This window comes from Haliotis rubra, unplaced genomic scaffold, assembly GCF_003918875.1.
Source record: "Haliotis rubra isolate DU_JTF1 unplaced genomic scaffold, ASM391887v1 Scf1, whole genome shotgun sequence".
Classification (NCBI taxonomy): Eukaryota; Metazoa; Mollusca; class Gastropoda; order Lepetellida; family Haliotidae; genus Haliotis; species Haliotis rubra.
The window spans coordinates 4,562,787-4,585,358 of NW_025764891.1; the positions used below are offsets into that span (position 1 = coordinate 4,562,787).

General features: G+C 40.9%; 2 protein-coding genes across 5 annotated transcripts; both read right to left on the reverse strand.

Annotated features, from left to right (window-relative positions):
* Positions 1–57: 57 nt before the first annotated feature.
* LOC124273781 (ribosyldihydronicotinamide dehydrogenase [quinone]-like) lies at positions 58–20,764 on the reverse strand. 4 transcript variants are annotated; one of them, XM_046709121.1, is made up of 5 exons: positions 20,604–20,764; positions 5,308–5,552; positions 3,221–3,465; positions 1,498–1,599; positions 58–537 (listed from the first exon to the last, which is right to left on the reverse strand). In XM_046709121.1, the coding sequence occupies exons 2-5, from the start codon at positions 5,525–5,527 to the stop codon at positions 340–342; spliced, it is 765 nt and encodes a 254-aa protein (XP_046565077.1). In that variant the 5' UTR covers positions 5,528–5,552; positions 20,604–20,764; the 3' UTR covers positions 58–339. The 4 variants fall into 4 exon arrangements, with proteins under 4 accessions (XP_046565077.1, XP_046565146.1, XP_046565279.1 ...); XM_046709190.1 differs by having other exon boundaries at positions 20,600–20,617; XM_046709323.1 differs by lacking the exon at positions 20,604–20,764 and adding an exon at positions 6,294–6,368.
* Positions 8,381–20,102, reverse strand: LOC124287961 (ribosyldihydronicotinamide dehydrogenase [quinone]-like; the record flags this gene model as incomplete). The annotated part of the gene is made up of 5 exons (XM_046724496.1): positions 8,381–8,906; positions 10,340–10,441; positions 12,968–13,212; positions 18,975–19,221; positions 20,067–20,102. Coding segments are annotated over 5 exons (915 nt in total), but the record flags the coding sequence as incomplete, so codon positions are not given.
* Positions 20,765–22,572: the final 1,808 nt, after the last annotated feature.

Consider the following 22,572-nt stretch of genomic DNA (forward strand, 5'->3'; position numbering starts at 1 on the left):
CTCTTTTGGAAATAAATATGTTTAAACCATTTCAGGCTAAAACAGTTAATAAATCACAGATTTTCGAAATGGGCAAGTGTGAGAAATGAGAATAAACTTCTTTCGTTTAACGAAAACAATAGATCGTTGATGTATCATCCTTAACGTATTCGGCCATGGAAGAAACATCATGACGATGACATATGGTTCGATTTTCAAAAACGCTTCCGTCCGCTTCTAGTCCCTGCATTTACGCTACAAAATGTGGTCTTCTCTAAGGTTTCAGCATTCCTGTGGGTGAGAATGGTTTGCCGAGGTGCTGGCCTATAGTTGGGCCATACTGCTTCGCAGATTCGTCTTCTAGATATTTGTCTGACAGCTTCGTGTTTGTAAAGTTGGAAAAGTCCACAAACTTGAGAGACGGTTCTTCGAATATGTGATTGAGACGTTTGGCCCAGTCATCCAGCCACTGCTTCCGGTCATCGTCACTGACATGCGCAGCAGCATAGTGTATTTGGGGGCGAGGACATCAAGTCCGACAGCCCTTAGCATGCCGTTCTGCAACAGAAATATTTTGAAACATGTTATGTTCGGGATTACACTTTCTTACTAAAGTACAGGCTTCTAGTATTTTTGTAGGGTTGAAACCCATCGGGATTCGAACCCACACCCTCAGAGTCAGGCATATAATCGCCAGCACACAAAGTCAGCCGTCTAACCCGCTCAGTCACCGCGACTTCCAGAAAAAGGGAAGTCTGACAACTGGTAGTCCAGACCACGGACTTTGTGTGCCCCTCTGATAAGTGTAAAATGGCACGACCCGCTGCCATAAGCTATGATTACACAACACCATTTAGAAAGGGGTCACATGTAACACATGTAATTTTTAGGGTTACACTTTCTCAGTACTAGCACTGTTTCTGTGAAACCCTAAATATAACATGTGTTTTATTTGACCACATTCTAATTGGCATTGCGTATCATAGTTGCTTCTACTACTACTACTACTACTACTACTACTACTACTACTGCTGCTGCTACTACTACCACAACAACTGTTACTACTAATACTACTGCTGCTGCTACTACTACTACTACTGCTACCACAACTACTACTACTACTGCTACTGCTGCTGCCTCTGCTGCTGCTACTACTACTACTACCACAACAACTACTGCTTACTACTACTACTACTACAACAACTACTGCTTCTGCTACTACTCCTAGTACTACTACAACTACAACTACTGCTACTACTGCTACTGCTCTACTTCTACTACCACAGCAACTACTACTACTACCACAACAACTGCTACTACTGCTACTGCTACTACTACCACAACAACTACTACTGCTGCTGCCTCTGCTGCTGCTACTACTACTACTACCACAACTACTACTACTGCTGCTGCCTCTGCTACTGCTACTACTACTACTACCACACAAGAACTGCTACTGCTACTGCTACTGCTACTACTACTACTACTACTACTACTACAACTACTACTACTACACACCTGTAAGGGCCACAGTAGGACGTTCATATCTCCGAACATACCAGCGTCACAGAAGGCAGCCCCTGTCCCTCCAGTTGTAAAGGACAGCATGCCTCGTTTACCCTGCAATGGTTAATAGAAGTAAATTCACGAAGCCCCTTTTGTCTCCCAATTCACTCTCAAAGTCTGATACGTCTTTAGTTTACTTGTTTTTTTATGAAGACATCGATTTTAATGATTCAACAAATACCTGAACGTACATTTATATGTATCTGCTATTAATTAATGATTACCTGCTATAACTATGAATCTGTTATGGTCTTTTGTCTTTACACACAACGTTCATTTAGTATCACATCACCTGCACATGGCCTTAGTTATATATATTGTTATTTTTTTATAAAAATTTGGGTACCTCTGCAGTATCTTTATTTCCGGTACTGAAAGGCCACAGGCCTGTACTACAATACATTTACAAATCAATATTTACACGCACATGTAATATACATAAAGAAGAGAAAATAATCAAATGTAGGTTACATTGTTTTCTGAGATATATTCTGTTCTAAACATTATGACATAGTAAGTAAGCATGGACACGTTTTGGAGTATTGTATGTTTTTTGTTATTTAACAATGCTGAGAATTTATATACTGTAGGTTTGGATGGACAAAATAATATTTCTTAATATACAACTTTTTCAGGGAATTATACGCAGGGCAAATTAAAAGTAAATGATATTCACCTTCTATTTGTTTAAGATCACATAGTTTGCAAGTTCTATTTTCTTTTTTGACATTTTTAAATCTTCCACTTTCGATAAATAAATCATGTGAAGAACATCTCAATCTGCTTAACGGTATCCTATACTTTTTTACGTTTAGACATGAAAGATAAATTTCGGGCGTCAAAGGTACATTTAAACATCTTATAATACAAACATTTACTGGGGAGTGATATCTTTTCAAACCATTCTTGCAAATAGATACATGTATCTTTTAATCTTCTTGTTAATTCTAAAATAATCTTACCGTCAGAGTCAACATACTGATCGTTCCACACAAAACCAAAACCCTTTAAGAACAGAAAATTACTAACAGAAACCCAATTTGTGTGTCCATTTTTATCGAAAAATATCATCATATTGTAACATTTCTTTCGTAGCCTATAAGAAGGCATCCTCAATAATTTTAACCAGTATTTCATTTATTGCAACATTACAAGAAGGTGGTTGTTGTTGCTCTGCCTAGGACTCGGCATTAAGGGAATAAAACAATTTCACATGGACTTGTCAGCTTGGAGTATAGTGTCTCAGAGTGGGGTTAATGACATTTTGCACAAACAAGATGCTCGCCGCAACCGAACCACTGCTATTGAGAGATGTCATGTTCTTAGATTGAAGAGGACACATCTGGCAGAGTACACAAAGTCAGGGGTTCGATCACCGGAGGCTGATGCGCCGTAAAGCAATATTCGTTCATTCATTCGATCACCGATATACACACACGTAAAAGATAAAAGTAACTATACATGCAATTAAGGTGGTAAAACCTAGACTGCCAGATTCCTTGTTGCTGTATCATGATAGTACAAGCAGTCACACACACACTCACGCACGCACGCACGCACACACACACACACACACACATACACACACCTACCTTCTTCCCAACCTCACTGTTAGTTTAGCTATACTCTTTGTATGTAGAACCAGTCATTAAGATAAATATGATCGAAGTGTCACCTTTAAAGGTCCATCACTAAACAATTTCCCGCCTCCGTAGGCGAAGCCCATGACGTAGACTCGGTCAATCCAGCCCTTCAAGATGGCGGGGTAACTGAACCAGTATAAAGGAAATTGGAAGATCACAAGATCAGCTCGTTTCAGTTTCTCCATTTCCACTTTTATATCATCAGATAAGGTTCCATTCTGCCATGCTGATTTCGTTTCCATTTGATATTTGAAGAAACTTTCATCCCGGACGCTACCTGCAAAGTAAGTAGATTTTCTTCAGTCTCTGTTGAGTATATTATAAATGTTAAATACTGTTGTCGCCACATTCTTGTAGTTGACGAGCTTGGAACTAGCGTTTGGAACCCTCACAGGTCCAGCAAATGTAACACTACCGCCTTGCTCATAGATTCGTTAGTCCTCCTTACAACCAACGAAGATTATCACATGTAGCAATAACTTTTCTTTGATTGTCGTTGAACGCCGCACTCAGCAATATTCCAGCTAAATGACGCCGGAAAGTAAATAATCTGGAACAAAAAATCTTTCGACAAGCATGGGTTACTGAAGATTGGTTCAAACTCGGATTTTAATGGGTCAGAAAGTCTTTAAGACACGAAGGCACCATGTGGATTCTCAATAAATGAAAGCTGAAAACGAGTGCATTGTCTCACGTTTTTCAAGATGACGTCATCAATTGTTCATGACGTTTAGAAATTCAGACTGGTGTCTTTTCCAGACATCGGCGTAGGGTATAAATCCTATAATCTCGGTGCACATGCAGTGTTATTGCCGAGATAGTGATTAAAACGATGTAAAATTAGATTCTCCCATTAACTTGAAAATGTATTTCTAAAAAAGGAGGGTTCATTTGGTGATCACTTGGTGAACAAAATATATTAGTTACTGAGTTTTGTAGTGTTATGTCTGTTAAAATATTTCAACAAATGATTTATGAAGGGCTTGTAGACGTTTCCACTCAAATGATAAGACTGGCAATAGTGTTCAAACGTTCAATCCAGCTGAATCACCCACTCGTTGACATGAGATAATTCCCTTGGCAATGCAAAGGACTGTGTGACTTGCAGCAAATCATCCCTGTATAATGCAGTAGACTGTACCAAGTTCCGGCGTTTCTTAGAACATTCCACAAGGTTGGGCAAGGTTTATTCGAATGCTAACTGAAGTCAGAAGTGGGTCATAATCAAGTAGACAGCCAGTCTGACATTACGTGCCGTTTTACGTACACAACCATTACACAATGTCGGCCATCTAACGGGTATTTTGGCTACTGGAGTATGTACCCTCATAGATGGTTTCGGTTACACTAGTTTTCCTGATACCTGGCTATTCTTGTGGTGGGTGGAACTGAAAGGATTAGGTGGAATGGTTTGGTAAATCTTGATATTACATATAGACTTGTTAGAGATCATCCATTCCATTTGATGTTGTAAGACATTGAACAACGAACATACATACACGTTCATAGTCATGCCCTATCATAATCCCTGATTGGACTGTGGAATGTACGTGTTGGGTTTGGATTCTTTGATCAAGAACTATTCCAAAAGAGACCCTGAAGTGTCTAACAGTTGGAACAGTAAGGTGGCCTCGTGGTTAAGGCGTTTGCACGTCACGGCAAAAGGTCCGGGTTCGTTACCCACATGGACATATTTTCGATATGTGAAGCTAATTTCTGGTGCACCCTTCTTTATCCCTGAAACCAGCACTAAGCCGTCAAAATTGTTGAATATTAATCATATATTATTGCTGGACATATATTAGTCCTATCCAGAATACCCTACGAGTTTGAAACATATGTGTAATCGTTATACGATACTGGTTGGTTGGTTGGTTGTTTAACATCACACTCAGCAGTATTCCAGCTATATATATGGCGGTCTGTAAATAGTCGAGCTGGCCACGACAATCCAATGATCAACAGCATGAGCATCAATCTACTCATTTGGATGCAATGTCATGTGTCAACCAAGTCAGCGAGCCTTTCCACCCGAGTTCGTTAGTCGTCTCTTACGACAAGCATGGGCTGCTGAAGATCAATTCTAACCCGGATCTTCACGGGTTCATACAATACTGACCGACAATGTCCGTCCTTCCACTTATTGGGTAAAAGTGCATGGCGTACAGGTCGGACACCTCCACGCTGTGGCCGTCTGCTTCCAGAGTCTCCACTGCCTTCCGCAAGAGGGCGCCATTAAAGGACTTGGGTTCCTGGTGGGCGTACACAATCAGCACGTTCTTTTGCTGCTTGCTGTAGATGTGTCCCGACTCGAACGACTGGATCAGGTTCTTGGCCATTGTGGGATGATATCAGAATTCTTGGCTGAAGAGAAATCATTCGGTTATATAAGGGTTTACAGTCGCTTTGGAGAATAAGTCATTTAAAGGGAGGGAAGGAAGGGATATTTAATGGAGGTACAAGGTATTTATCATTCTGATGATAGCCACGTTCATGTGTATGGGGCTGAGAAAACAAGAGTCATAATAGGTGCGAATCTGGGATTCGAACCCAGTGTCGTTGGATTACTGACGATTTTGGCCACTCGTGACTCTGATACGCATATACATATGGTTCCCGTATTGCCCAAGGTTAGAAGTCACCCATTGCTTTCCTGACGAGTCATTACGTTCTTTGGTGTTTGTGCACGTGCATGTCTGGACAAGAACATCCAGTGATCAATGTCGTGAACAGCCAACGATGATAACAGCCACGTTACCGATCACGAGCCTGACCGCACCATCCCAGTCTCCTGCTTAATCTCCCAAACTACAACCACCGCGACAACGACTAACTATCTGTACTGATGCCACTACTTCTATTACAACCATATAAATTACATGATAATTACTGCTACTACCACAACTACTGCTACTGCTGCTGCTGCTACTACTACTACTGCTACTACTGCTGCTGCCCATGCTACTACTACTACTACTACTGCTACTACTACTACCACTTTTACTGACTACTATCACTACTACTATTACTGCTGCTGCTACTACCACAACTACAACTACTACTGCTACTACTAACTATTTTACAATGATCAGTATACGTACTCACATACGCTGTTTTCCAGGGACTGTGTCTCTGTGTTGTGACACACGGTTTATCAAGTCAACAATTTGCAAGTCATCGTTTGTGCAAAACTACATTACATCGCGAATGTCCCCACACATGACTGTGTTGATAACATGCAAGACACCACGTGCACGACGTGCACCTACACTGTGTACACAACATGTTAAGTGTACTGTCGGGGTGTTAATCATCCTCCCTCACCCACAGACTGTCTCACAGTCTCAACCATGTCACTTTCCCTTTCACCCATCACAGATATTTCAAGTAAGAGGAAAATAAATGCTTTTAAGGATATTTTTATTCAATGTGACGTCACCGACTTGACACGTGAACTACGGAACGACCACAACAAACCAAACGGGAACAATCTCTGAACCTATAGAACGTTCAGACAGTCAAATATCGAGATCAACGAGTGAGTGAGTGAACGAGTTTAGTTTTACGCCGCCTTTAGCAATATTCCAGCAATATCACGGCGGGGGACACCAGAAATGGGCTTCACACATTGAACCCATGTGGGAATCGAACCCGGGCCTTCGGCGTGACGAGTGAACACTTTTATCTAAGTTCAGATGTGATAACCTCCCCTTAGCAAGTGAGACAGGAAGATACTCCAAGCCTCCTATCCCACTGAACGAAAAAATATGCCAGTTTTGTGCAGAAACAAGACACGCAATAGAAGATGAAAGCTACATTCTTATTGATTGTGACTTCTACTCGGATTTGTATGGAATCCTAGAAGGGACATTGTCGCGTTGTCGCCCTGTCAAAAACTAGCAAAGAGAGGCAAAATTAACCAAAGCGCGACAACGCGACAATGTCCCTTCTACCATTCCTTAGATTTGAGATACAAGTTATTTTCAGGGGCTGAACGTTACATCCCAGGTTTCATCTCTATGGACAGTGGTTCTAAACTATATATATTCTTAACCATAACCATTTACAACCAGTTTTAGCTTTTACCCTTCTTCAAATGTTTAAAAAAGGATGTTTTTGTGTTGTACTCAGGGGGTATAAAAGAAAATGACGTCATCGAACACCTGGCTGACCTCATTTCACAGGGGGCAATGACCTTGTACTGAGCTGACCTTGGGATAAACAACTTTCCCAAAGGTATTTTTAGACTCGAGTGGGCAATATAAGGCACCCGAACAGTCCCCATGTCATTCAGACTTCAGTCGCCAGAGAGAACGCACGCATGCTCTTGACTCTATTGGTTCTGGTAGCCGTTTACCTCGAAGATAGAAAATGGAAGCCGCTCACGGTGATATCCTGAGGTAGAATCGCTCCGACCTCGTGTTAGCTATACAGCGTGTAGAAGAGGTGGTCGACAAACTGGTACAGTTTGAAGTCCTTACCATCTTCATGAAGGCAGAGATTATCGAAAACCACAAACCTCCTTTGACCGGGTCAGAGCTTTATTAGATACCCTTCCCCGGAGAGGACCCCAAGCTTATACCCTCTTTTGAAAAGCTTTGGAGGAATGCAGAGAGATACAAGCCATGACACTGCTGGGACTAGAGACAGACAAGACAGAGTATCCTCATGGTCATGATGATCTAGGTGGGTACCTATGTATGGATAGTATCCCTCTCAAACCTCAAACACGGTTCCAAGCACGGGATTAATTCCTTTCAGTCTTGGCCTGTGCAGATGAAACAGAGTCCTAGTCAAATGGCCAAGGCAGGATTTGTGTACTTAATCAGAGGGGACGCTTGCAAGTGTGTTCAATGTGGTGTTGTTCTCAAGAACTGGGACGTAAAGGATGATCCTTGGGTCGAACATGAAAAATGGTCTCCAAACTGTCAATCTATGATATGATGTGAAGAGCAGTGGAGTAGCCTAATTGTTAAAGCCAACCGCTCGGGCTCATTGTTTGAAGCCCATTTCTGGTGTCCCAGACATTTCTGGAATATTGCCATAATCGGCTTAAGCCCAATTCACTCACTCTGATATGATGGGGAAGTAGTCTATATCATTGAACAATATGATGACGTTTCTGGTTCCTGCTGATCTCTGTCTTCAACCAACAAAGTTGCATTTACTTACAATAATACACAACCAACACCCGTGTCACTTGCATTTATTTCAGGCTAAAACAGTTAATCAATTACAGATTTTCGAAATGGGCAAGTGTGAGAACTGAGAATAAACTTCTTTCTCTTCACGAAAACAATTGATCGTTGATGTATCATCCTTAACGTATTCGGCCATGGAAGAAACATCATGACGATGACATATGGTTCGATTTCCAAATACGCTTCCTTCCGCTTCTGGTCCCTGCATTTACGCTACAAAATGTGGTCTTCTCTAAGGTTTCAGCATTCCTGTGGGTGAGAATGGTTTGCTGAGGTGCTGGCCTATGGTTGGGCCATACTGCTTCGCAGATTCGTCTTCTAGATATTTGTCTGACAGCTTCGTGTTTGTAAAGTTGGAAAAGTCCACAAACTTGAGAGACGGTTCCTCGAATATGTGATTGAGACGTTTGGCCCAGTCATCCAGCCACTGCTTCCGGTCATCGTCACTGACATGCGCAGCAGCATAGTGTATTTGGGGGGCGAGGACATCAAACCCCACAAACCTTAGCATGCCGTTCTGCAACAGAAATATTTTGTAACACATGTTATGTTTGGGATTACACTTTCTCTCTAAAGTACAGGCTTCTAGTATTTTTGTCGGGTTGAAACCCATCGGGATTCGAACCCACAACCTCAGAGTCAGGCATATAATCGCCAGCACACAAAGTCAGCCGTCTAACCCGCTCAGTCACCGCGACTTCCACAAAAACGGAAGTCTGACAACTGGTAGTCCAGACCACGGACTTTGTGTACCCCTCTGATAAGTGTAAAATGACACGACCCGCTGCCATAAGCTATGATTACACAACACCATTTAGAAAGGGGTCACATGTAACACATGTAATTTTTAGGGTTACACTTTCTCAGTACTAGCACTGTTTCTGTGAAACCCTAAATATAACATGTGTTTTATTTGACCACATTCTAATTGGCATTGCGTATCATAGTTGCTTCTACTACTACTATAACTACTACTACTGCTACTACCACTACTACTACCACAACTACTTCTACTACTACCACAACTAATTCTACTACTACTACTACTACCACAACTACAACTACTACTACTGCTGCTGCCTCTGCTGCCGCTACTACTACTACTACCACAACAACTGCTACTACTGCTACTGCTACTACTACTTCTGCTACTACTACTACTACAGCTACTAGTACTACTACTGCTGCCTCTGCTGCTACTACTACTACCACAACTACTGCTACTACTTCTACTACTGCACTACTACTACTACTACTACTACTACCACAACAACTACTGCTACTACTACTACTACCACAACAACAACTACTGCTACTGCTACTACTACTGCTACTGCTACTACTACAACTACTGCTACTACTACTACTGCTACGGCTACTACTACCACAACTACTGCTACTGCTGCTGGCTCTGCTGCTGCAACTACTACTACTACCACAACAACTACTACTACTGCTACTACTACTACTACTACTGCTACTAGCACAACTACTACTACTACTGCTACTGCTGCTGCTACTACTACTACTACTACTACAATAACTGCTACTACTACTACTACTACTGCTACTACTACTATTACTACTGCTGCTACTACTACTGCTACTACTACTTCAACTACTAGTACTACTACTGCTACTGCTTCTGCCTCTGCTGCTACTACTACTACCACAACAACTACTGCTACTACTACTACAACTGCTACGGCTACTGCTACTACTACTAGTACCACAACTCCTGCTACTACTACCACAACTACTGCTACTGCTGCTGCCTCCGCTGCTGCTGCTGCTACTACTACTACCACAACAACTACTACTACTGCTACTACTACTACTACTACTACTGCTACTACTACTGCTACTGCTACTACTACTGCTACTACTGCTACTGCTACTGCTACTACTGCTACTACTACTACTACTACCACAACTACTACTACTACACACCTGTAAGGGCCACAGTAGGACGTTCATGTCTCCGTTCATACCAGCGTCACTGTAGGCAGTCCCTGGCTTTCCAGTTGTAAAGGACAGCATGCCCCGTTTACCCTGCAATGGTTAATAGAAGTAAATTCACGAAGCCCCTTTTGTCTCCCAATTCACTCTCAAAGTCTGATACGTCTTTAGTTTACTTGGTTTTTATGAAGACATCGATTTTAATGATTCAAGAAATACGTTCGGGTATCTGGACGTACATTTATATGTATACTAGGCACATAAAGAAACTGTGCATACAAAAATTTAAAATCTAAATTGATCAAACCTGTGTAGACACATAAGGATTTAAACTCAGAGATTAGTGACATGTATCCAACATGCATGCACGTGCCACGTTCCGTGACGTCAGTGGGTTCGTCCTTCAGACGTGCAATACGTTGTTGCACGTGCATTCCGGGAAAGAGAAACAGAGCAAATGAATGCCACACAATACTGTCAGTTTGGAAAGCTCAACCCTGCCCTTGCGATCGTTCAAAAAATTAAACGGCTATTGAAACGCATAGCATGCCAAGGCTCACGTCTGCACAACGTCATGAGGCCATTGGGATGGTCCGTGGGGGAATGTCTCAACGACAAGTGGCTGCACATTTCCACTGCCACCGGAACACCATTTCTGCACTGGTGAGACGCTACCAGAACACAAATGACGTCATCGATAAGCCACGTTCTGGACGTCCACGTAACAACGCCAAGACAGGACAGATGGATAAAGGTGGCCCATCTTCGCCACAGGTTTCAGACTGCAGTGATGACTGCCCAAACCATCCCAGGACTTCGCCGTATCCACCCCAACACAGTTCGACAACGTTTACGTCATCACGGGATCAGACCACGACGTCCCGCCATACGGCCTATCCTGACACAACGTCATCGACAAGCTCGCCGAATGTGGTGCCGAAATCATGTCCGCAGACCCTTGTTTTGGTGGAGAAATGTTGTTTTTACAGACGAGTCCAGGTTTAACATTTCCCATAGTGATGGACGTCAACGTGCCCATAGACGCGTGGGAGAACGTTATGCACAGGCCTGTGTCTTGGAGAGGAATCGCTTTGGTGGTGGTTCTGTGATGATTTGGGGTGGAATAACAGCACGCCAAAGAACACCTTTGGTGATTGTTCAGGGCAACTTAACTGGTGTGGGCTACAGGGATCAGATTCTTCGACCTGTGGCAATTCCTTTTCTGCAACGTCATGGCCCTGGGTTAACATTCCAACAGGACAATGCTCGCCCTCATACGGCAAGGGTTGCTATGGATTTTTGCAACACCACAACGTTGACTTACTGCCTTGGCCTGCAAATTCACCGGATCTCTCCCCGATAGAGTAGTTTGCGACGAGATGGATCGACGTCTACGCCGTCTTCCTCATCCGCCAGATAACGTCCTTGATCTTGCAACAGAACTTGAGAGAATCTGGCGTGCCATCCCACAAGCCTTCCTTGCACGTTTGATAGGCTCTATGCGTCGTCGATGCACTGCTGTTCTCAATGCCGATGGTGGACATACCTGTTATTGAGCTTGTGACATGGTCGTTTGACCCCTGTCCCGCTTGTGGACTCGTGACGTCATTGTGATTGACTTTTCAATTGAAATTGTCCAGACTTGTTATGGTCTCATGATCCCTCCATTAAAGTTTATATGTACCTTTGACATTGTTATCGTACTTATCAACTGGGATAATATTTTGACAATCCACAGTTTCTTTATGTGGCTAGTATATTTGCTATTAATTAATGATTACCTGCTATAACTATGAATCTGTTATGGCCTTTTGTCTTTACACACAACGTTCATTTAGTATCACATCACCTGCACATGGCCTTAGTTCTATATATTGTTATTTTATTAATTTTTTATCCTTTTGTACCTCTGCAGTATCTATATTTCCGGTACTGAAAGGCCACAGGCTTGTAGTACAATATATTTACAAAACAATATTTACACATGTAATATACATAAAGAAGAGAATAATAATATACTGTAGGTTACATTGTTTGGTAGCCTATAAGAAGGCATCCTCAATAATTTTAACCAGCATTTCATTTATTGCAACATTAAAATAAGGTGGTTGTTGTTGCTCTGCCTAGGACTCGGCATTAAGGGAATAAAACAATTTCACATGGACTTGTCAGCTTGGAGCATAATGTCTCAGAGGAGGGTTAACGACATTTTGCACAAACAAGATGCTCGCCGCAACCGAACCACTGCTATTGAGAGATGTCATGTTCTTAGATTGAAGAGGACACATCTTGCAGAGTACACAAAGTCAGGGGTTCGATCACCGGAGGCTGATGCGCCGTAAAGCAATATTCGTTCATTCATTCGATCACCGATATACACACACGTAAAAGATAAAAGTAACTATACATGCAATTAAGGTGGTAAAACCTAGACTGCCAGATTCCTTGTTGCTGTATCATGATAGTACAAGCAGTCACACACAGACACACTCACGCACGCACGCACGCACGCACGCACACACACACACACACCTACCTTCTTCCCAAACTCACTGTTAGTTTAGCTATACTCTTTGTATGTAGAACCAGTCATTAAGATAAATATGATCAAAGTCTCACCTTCAAAAGTCCATTACTATACAATTTCCCGTTTCCGTAGGCGAAGTCTACGACGTAGACTCGGTCAATCCAGCCCTTCAAGATGGCGGGGACGGTGAACCAGTATAAAGGAAATTGGAAGATCACAAGATCAGCTCGTTTCAGTTTCTCCATTTCCACTTTTATATCATCGGATAAGGTGCCATTTTCCAATGCTGATCTCGTTTCCATTTGATATTTGAAGAAACTTTCATCCCGGGCGCTACCTGCAATGTAAGTAGATTTTCTTCAGTCTCTGTTGAGTATATTATAAATGTTAAATACTGTTGTCGCAACATTCTTGTAGTTGACGAGCTTGGAGACAGCGTTTTCAGGTCCAGCAATTGTAACATGAGCATGAGCAAATGAGCAGGGGCTCAGAGATTCATTAGTCCTCATTGCAACCAACGAAGATTATCACATAAAGCATTAAATTTTGTTTTCTTTGATTGTCGTTGAACGCCGCACGCAGTAATATTCCAGCTAAATGATGTCGGAAAGTAAATAATCGAGTCTGGAACAGACAATCCAATGATTAACATCATGAGCTTCGATCTACGCAATTGGAATTCGATGACATTAGTCAACCGAGTCGGCGAGTCTGACTTGGGGACCCCTTTTGTCCCCTTTTTCGCCAAGCATGGGTTTCTGAATATGGTAGATCGGTTCAAACTCGGATCTTCACGGATCAGAAAGTCTTTGAGACACGAAGGCACCATGTGGATTCTCAAAAACTGAAAGCTGAAAACATTTTCCAAGGAGGCCCATAACAATGACGTGAGCGCATTGTCTCACGTATTTGAAGATGACGTCATCAATTGTTCATGACGTTTCTATCAGAACTCACACTGGTACTATTCCAGACATCGGCGTAGGGTATAAATCCTATAATCTCGGTGCACACGCAGTGTTATTGCCGAGATAGTGATTAAAACGATGTAAAGGACAAGGTATGATAAAGGCCCTTATTGGCCCACAAAATTTTATGATATTCAAAATTGTACAACATGATAATTTTAGCATCAAAAAGGCTAAATAAATTGTTGAAATTACCTCCAATTGCTTTTTTTATGTTTTAGTGTTGTTTTTTCCCTCTTTGAAGACCTCAAAGTTAACCTATTTTACGATATCTTCTAAAAACCTACATTTTCTTATTTTCAGAGTGATAAAAAGTGTGAGCAAAAGCATGACCCATCCCAATTGTTTCACCACACATGAAGAGAGTAAAATAGAATGCACACCTAAAAAATTGTGGTGGGTCACGCTTTTGCTCATATCAAAATGTTTAAAAAAGTACATTTTTTCTGTAATATGAAATTGCCCCATACAACATCTCAAAAATAAACATTGGTGTAAAGTAATATCTCTGAAAACTATCCGTCACATTTACACAACTATACCATGATTCGTTATTATTTTGAATGTTTTAGAGCACTAAAATGAACTTATCAAACTTGTTTATTAAATCATTTTCAATATCATAGGGGACTAGGCTGATTACTTTGAGGTAAACAAGGGTAATTTTGGGGGGAGACCCTGTTATTCTCTGCTGGAAAAGTAAGAAGACATCAGAAGATTTTTCAAAATATGATCAGGCAGCAATCTAAAGGTGAGAATCTTTGTAATTATGCAGTATATTTTATCATATTTGTTCTATCATCTGTTTATCAAACACCTCTGAGTCACCTGTCACTGTCAAATAACACTGTCATTCAACAGGATGTAACTGTGTATAAACATACACACTTTAACAAAAATAATGTACCTTGATGTTTTCTAGGATATATCAGATTGCATTGAACCAAAATGACTATGCTTAACTGTATGAAAAGTTTATTGTTAAATTAAAAACATTGTATCAAGGTCTAGCATATGGTGAAGGCAAGCAGACGCCAAGTGACACATTGTTGCAATGTGTAATATATAAGCTTAAAGTGAAAAATGGTAATAGTAGAATTTGTAAGCTAGTGGTTACAGTGATGGCCTGTCAATTTTTTTCTATTATCAGACATGCAGGTTCAAAACCTGGTAGTTTCTTCTTTTTTTCTTCAAAAGTTTGGTAAGCCAATTTACAATGTTTAACTTAACTTGTACACATGAAATCCAAATTTTATAAAAAAAATTCTTAAGTTTGGTCATCTATTTTACACTGTTCAAACAAACTCGAATTAACATCATGTAAATCTTTTTTAAGCCTAAAGATACTGACTGTTCCACTCTGTCTGGTTGCCTTTGTTCCCACACAACAAAGAACATGGAGAAGGTAAGCATTGTTTCAAAATGTTAGTATGGTAATTTCTTTAAGTAAATATTTACAAATTGCCCAGAGCTGTTAATTAGTGGTGTACTGATCAAACAAATAATTAGTTTATGGATATTTTGTGGGCTGCCAGTCAACTACCAATAACCAAAACACATAATCGATTAAAGCGTTCACTATTTCTTCTTAAAAATATGTTTACAGAATCAATGACTATTGGTCATATTGGAACTGAGGACTAATTACCTTTGTTCCATGTGCTCTAACAGCTGTTTTTATCTTATATTTATAATTGATCGAAAGGTGGCCTCAACAATTGATTATGCTTTTGGAGGTCATTTCCCTTCCCTATATAACTATACTATTGACATGTTTAGCATTAGAAAAACTAGAAAGCACCAATTTCTTGAACATAGTGATAATTCTTATATAATTTCAAATATTTGTTTTCAGATAAGAGAAAATTGCTTGGACTGATTTCAGGAGTGTCATTTCATGAAGATGAAAACTTCAAACTTGAGGTTGAAGGTAAGCATAATATGTGTGTTAAAAAATAATCAATATTATTTTTTTTTCAATTTTCTAATTTTATATGACTGATACTGAAATACTGATGCCTCAGGGGTGATTAAATCTGCAAAAGCCTTCAAAGCCAGACTAATGACATTTGAAAATAAGTCATGTCACTCTTGAATAGATTATCAAAGTTTTTAGAACAGACTTTTCTATTGATATAAAGTCATCTGTTTTTCAGTTGAGAAGATCTGGGTATGGCATACACCAAGACCAGATGCCTAGTGATACACTGTTGACTGCTGCAGTTCTTGACAGTGATTCAGAAACTGCAATTGATGACCATGTGGATGAAGAGTGAAAGTGGATGTTTTATATCTTTGCAGTGAATGAGTTGTGAATAATTACTTTCTGAAGATTTTTGAATACTGACTTTTAACACTTACTTGGTGTTAAAATCAAGCTGTGCCAAGAATCTAATTTCACCCGAAATGGGCCCCTTTGAGGTCAAGACCTGTGAAATTTAGTGCAACATGATTGGTTATTGTAATAACATGTTGTGAATGAGATGTTTACTGTATATTTGCTTAAACTGGTTGTGAATACTGACTTTTAACACTTACTTGTTAAAATCAAGCTGTGCCCCAAATGTAATTAGACCCAAAATGGGCCCCTGTGATTTTTAGTGCGACATGATTGGTTATCAGAAGTACATGTTGTAAAATTGACTTATAGTTTATATTTGCAAAGAAAGCTGTGAATAATGAGTTTTTTTGTAAACAATTGGCAAGTAATTGAATTACTGTCCACAATGTATTGCAACCCTAATTGGGCCCCTTGAAGTTAAAACCTTGTGATTGATATTGACATGTTTCTTCATCATGAATACCTGTTGTAAAACTGATGTTATTTGTATGTTAATAAACTCGTGGTTGTAAATAAGTCATTATGGCACACTGATATTTCAGACTTCTTGTTATTCTTCATGGGAACTGATAAAACCCGTTTTGGGCCCCTCTGCATTGACATTACGGCCTCAGATCATTTAAAAAATAACTTTTTATGGAAAGCTATCCTGTCTCTAAACAAATTACATGTGTTAAGCCAATTCTGTTTGTGGGCCAAAAACACCCTTATCATACCTTGTTACCTAGGTTTCTCATAAAGGAGGGTTCATTTGGTGATCACTTGGTGAACAAAAATTATTAGTTACTGTGTATTGCATTGTTATGTCTGTTAAAATATTTCAACAATTTCAATTGTTTACGAAGTGCTGTAGACATTTACACTCAATGATAAGACTGGCAATAGTGTTCAAAGCGACCTTCAATCCAGCTGAATCACCCACTCGTTGACATGAGATAATTCCCTTGGTAATGTGGAGCACAGTGGTGTAGTGGTTAGAATGCTGGCCTCTCACGCCAAAGGCCCGGGTTCGAATCCCAGTGGAAACACCAAACATTTGTGACCTGGGTCTCATACTGTGTTGTGTCCCTGGGCAAGGCACTTCGTCAACATTGCACTTAGTCCACCCAGCTGTTTAAAATGGGTACCTGAGAAGCGGATGTACGAACCTACACGGTCGCGCGAAGCGCTTAATTGCGGCTTTGAAAGTACAATTCCGTCAGGGTAATAATGTAACGTCAGAGAGCAGCATTGTGTTGGATCCTAGGCGCCAAAATTAGCATTATTATCAATAATAATAATGCATAGGACTGAGTGACTCGCAGCAAATCACCCCTGTATAATGCAATGGACTGTGCCAAGCTGCGGCGTTTCTTAGAACGTTCGGCAAGGTTGGGCAAGGTGTATTCGAATGCTGACTGAAGTCAGAAGTGGGTCATAATCATGTAGACAGCCAGTCTGACATTACGTGCCGTTTTACATACACAACCATTACACAATGTCGGCCATCTAACGCCAAAGACCGAGTTGCTGTGCCGGAAGTGTACAAAACTAGGTCGTCAGCGCAATCAAATTGGTTAATAAAATGACAACAAATGCACGTGCGAAAATGAGAGGAAAACTCAAACGTCTATCATCCAAGATGTCACTATCTGATGTTTTATGTTGGTAAGAATAATTTTAAAAACGAGTACAAATATTTTTTAAAGAAACACATTCATTAAGTGTAATGTGTTAGCCAATCAGAACGCCGGAGGTAGTGAAGTCAAGCGCTGACGAGCTAGTTTTGTATACTTCCGGCACAGCAACTCGGTCTTTGGCGATTTAATAAAAAACATCAAATGCATCCCCACAGAAAGCCCATGTATATGCCTCCTACATACATCGGAGATATGGACAAAAGCTTTTGATACTTGTGAGACCTTTAAAATACGATATATTCATTGACATGTGCGTAATTGTCCGGTTTTCAATCATGTCACCGTATTTCTGTGATGAACCTTTATGTATTATATAGAAGGGGGTGTTGATACTAAACCGGGGCCTAGTTTATCGATTTTCTGACCCGCAGTGGGGGCCTGTGCTAAAAGGATTAGGTGGAATGGTTTGGTAAATCTTGATATTACATATAGACTTGTTAGAGATCATCCATTCCATTTGATGTTGTAAGACATTGAACAACGAACATACATACACGTTCATGGTCATGCCCTATCATAATCCCTGATTGGACTGTGGAATGTACGTGTTGGGTTTGGATTCTTTGATCAAGAACTATTCTTAAAGAGACCCTGAAGTGTCTAACAGTTGGAACAGTAAGGTGCCCTCGTGGTAAAGGCGTTTGCACGTCACGGCAAAGGTCCGGGTTCGTTACCCACATGGACATATTTTCGATATGTGAAGCTAATTTCTGGTGCACCCTTCTTTATCCCTGAAACCAGCACTAAGCCGTCAAAATTGTTGAATATTAATCATATATTATTGCTGGACATATTATTAGTCCTATCCAGAATCCCCTACGAGTTTGAAACATATGTGTAATCATTATACGATACTGGTTGGCTGGTTGGTTAACATCGTACTAAGCAGTATTCCAGCTATATATATGGCGGTCTGTAAATAGTCGAGCTGGCCACGACAATCCAATGATCAACAGCATGAGCATCAATCTACGCATTTGGGATGCAATGTCTTGTGTCAACCAAGTCAGCCAGCCTGACCACCCGGTCCCGTTAGTCGTCTCTTACGACAAACATGGGCTGCTGAAGATCAATTCTAACCCGGATCTTCACGGGTTCATACAATACTGACCGACGATGTCCGTCCTTCCACATATTGGGTTAAAGTGCATGGCGTACAGATCGGACACCTCAACGCTGTGGCCGTCTGCTTCCAGAGTCTCCACTGCCTTCCGCAAGAGGGCGTTATTAAATGACTTGGGTTCCTGGTGGGCGTACACAATCAGCACGTTTTTTTTTGCTGCTTGCTGTAGACGCGGCCCGACTCGAACGACTGGTTTAGGTTCTTGGCCATTGTGGGATGATGTCAGAATTCTTGGCTGAAGAGAAATCATTCGGTTATATATATATATATATAAATAAGGGTTGATAGGGTTTACAACCGCTTTGAAGAATAATACATTTAAAGGGAGGAAAGGGATATTTAAAGGAGGTACAAGGTATTTATCATTCTGATGATAGCCACGTTCATGTGTATGGTGCTGAGAAAACAAGAGTCATAACAGGTGCGAATCTGGGATTCGAACCCAGTGTCGTTGGATTACTGACGATTTTGGCCACTCGTGACTCTGATATGCATATGCTGCATGACGTGGTTCCCCTATTGCCCAAGGTTAGAAGTCACCCATTGCTTTCCTGACGAGGCTGTTCGTTCTTTGGTAAGTGTTTATGCACGTGCATGTCTGGACCAGACAATCCAGTGATAAATGTGATATCAGCCAACGATGATATCGGCCACGTTTCCGATCGCGAGCCTGACCACACCTTCCTCGTCGCCTGCTTAATAACCACTTATATATTACATACTGCTACTACCACAACTACTGCTGCTGCTACTACCACAACTACTGCTACTGCTCATGCTACTACTACTGTTGTTGCTGCTGCTACTACTACTACTGCTGCTACTACTACGCTACTGCTGCTACTACAACTACTGCTACTACTACTACTACCACAACTACTCCTGTTGCTCATGCTACTACTACTGTTGTTGCTGCTGCTGCTGCTACTACTACTATACTACTGCTGCTACTACTATTACCGCTACTGCTACTACTGCTAACACTTTTACTACTACTACCACCACCACTTCTTCTGCTACCACTATTACTACTTATGCCCAAACCTCCTCTATTTAACAGTGAGCAGTGCAACTACTTACGGTAGGAGCTTCCTGTGCTGTTTCTCGCTTGTGACTCACGGTGTATCAGCAATACTACTGCTACTACAACTATTTCCACGAACACCTATCCTCAAAGGATTCGAAACTCGTTTATAGAGATTGTAGGTGGTTCGAATCCCACATTCGCCGTGATTAATGATTCTCGGTTTGTCAGCTTCACACCTGTGCTGTCCTTAACTAGGTATTAAGGTGACAGAGGTCTGAACTATATGCATGAATGTAACTAATTCTGCGATGAATTCTCAATTCTGACGGACAATTCTGAACGGGAATACAACACAACGAAAACCTCAACCAATCGGTTAAAATATATTTTAGAACGGTCAGATCTGAAGATGACCTACCTGTATAAAATACCACTACCATTATGCCTGTTTGTACTACTACTACTACTGCTGCTCCTACTACTACCGCTACTACTACTATCATTACTGCTACTACTACTACTGATACTACTACTACTACTACTACTACTACTACTACTACTATTTTACAATGAGCAGTATACGTACTCACATAAGCGGTTTTCCAGGGACTGTCTCTGGGTTGTGACACGCGGTTATCAAGTCAACAATTTGCAGAGTCACGGTTTGTGCAAAATCTGCATTACAGCGCGAATGTCCACACACATGACTGTGTTGATAACATGCAGGACGCCACGTTCTCGACGTGCCCCTACACTGTGTACACAACATGTTAAGTGCACTGCCGGGGTTTTAATCATCCTGGGTCACCCATAGACTGTCTCACAGTCTCAACCATGTCACTTTCCCTTTCACCCATCACATATACCTGACGCAGATATTTCAAGTAAGAGGAAAATAAATGCTTTTAAGGACATTTTTATTCAATGCGACGTCAACGACTGGACACGTGAACTATGGAACGACCACAACAAATCAAACGGGAACAATCTCTGAACCTATAGAACGTTCAGACAGTCAAATATCGAGATCAACGAGTGAGTGAGTGAACGAGTTTAGTTTTACGCCGCTTTTAGCAATATTCCAGCAATATCACGGCGGGGGACACCAGAAATGGGCTTCACACATTGAACCCATGTGGGGAATCGAACCCGGGCCTTCGGCGTGACGAGCGAACACTTCGAGATCAACGACGAATTTTATTTAAGTTCAGATGTGGTAACCTCCCCTTAGCTATTGCGACAGGAAGATACTCCAAGCCTCCTATCCCACTGAACGACAGAATATGCCAGTTTTGTGCAGAAACAAGACACGCAATAGAAGATGAAAGCCACTTTTCTTATTGATTGTCACATCTACTCGGATTTGTATGGAATCCTAGAAGGGACAGTGTTGCCCTGTCAAAAACTAGCAAAAAGAGGCAAAATTAACAAAGTGCAACAATGCGACAACGCGACAATGTTCCTTCTAGGGTTCCATAGATTTGAGATACAAGTTATATTCAGGGATTGAACGTTACATCCCAGGTTTCATCTATATGGACAGTGGTTCTAAACTTATATATATTCTTAACCATAACCATTTACAACCACTTTTTAGCTTTTACCCTTCTTCAAATGTTTAAAGGAAGGACGTTTTATGTACGATTATTTTACCTTTACAGCCCTTTGTAATTCTATGCTCTATACCCTGTGTATTCATTTTATGCTACTATCTTGTTTTAAACCTGTACTATGTGTTTACTCTTATACCGTGTTTGTACATTGTACATACTAAAATGGCGTGACACATCAATAAACTATTTATCTCTCTCTCCCTTCCTCTTCTGTAAGGCAAGAGATGATCTAACCACTACCATTATAACTATTTGTACTACTACTGACCCGTGAAGATCCGGGTTAGAATTGGTCTTCAGTAACCCATGCTTGTCGTAAGAGGCGGCTAACGGGAACGGGTGGTCAGGCTCGCTGACTTGGTTGACACGTCATCGGTTCCCAATTACGAAGATCGATGCTCATGTTGTTGATCTCGATTTGATACATGGCTTTGAAATCCTAAAAGCTAGCTCAGGTATTAACACCATTCTGTACGGCAGCCTTAGTCTGCCACAAACTATAAATGAAAATGTTTTTGTCAAGTCCATAAATTGATTGTAACATTGTGTCATTCATTGTTCTAACGGTTATATCTAACATGACCACATTTTCGAACCTTTTTAGCTGGCGATGCATTTTATAATGAGCTTCGTCCTTCAAGCCTGAAAACCTATTAATTCGGTTGAATGAACCTTTGTCATTTATCAAACAAGTCGTGAGGTAGCGCATTTTTATTATTGATTCTAAAATCTATGGACACTACTGGGACGTTGGTAAATATTATAAGACATTATCTGACGACATTTCTCATGGTTGGAATATAGCCGACTTCATAGAAGCTAAATATGAGAACCCTTGTCTTATCATGTTTACGACACAACTGCCTATACCTTGGTATTTTCTGAACCAGACCAAGGGATATGGTCACGAATATAATTTTCTATTTATTACCGAAGTCCTTAATTG

Coding starts and splice junctions, on each gene's coding strand:
- LOC124273781 (XM_046709121.1), bottom strand. CDS start 5,527: ATGGCCAAGAACCTGATCCAGTCGTTCGAGTCGGGACACATCTACAGC. Junction 1,600..3,220: donor TTAGTGATGGACCTTTAAAG/GTGACACTTCGA, acceptor TAACCATTGCAG/GGTAAACGAGGCATGCTGTC. Junction 538..1,497: donor TCCTACTGTGGCCCTTACAG/GTGTGTAGTAGT, acceptor TTTCTGTTGCAG/AACGGCATGCTAAGGGCTGT.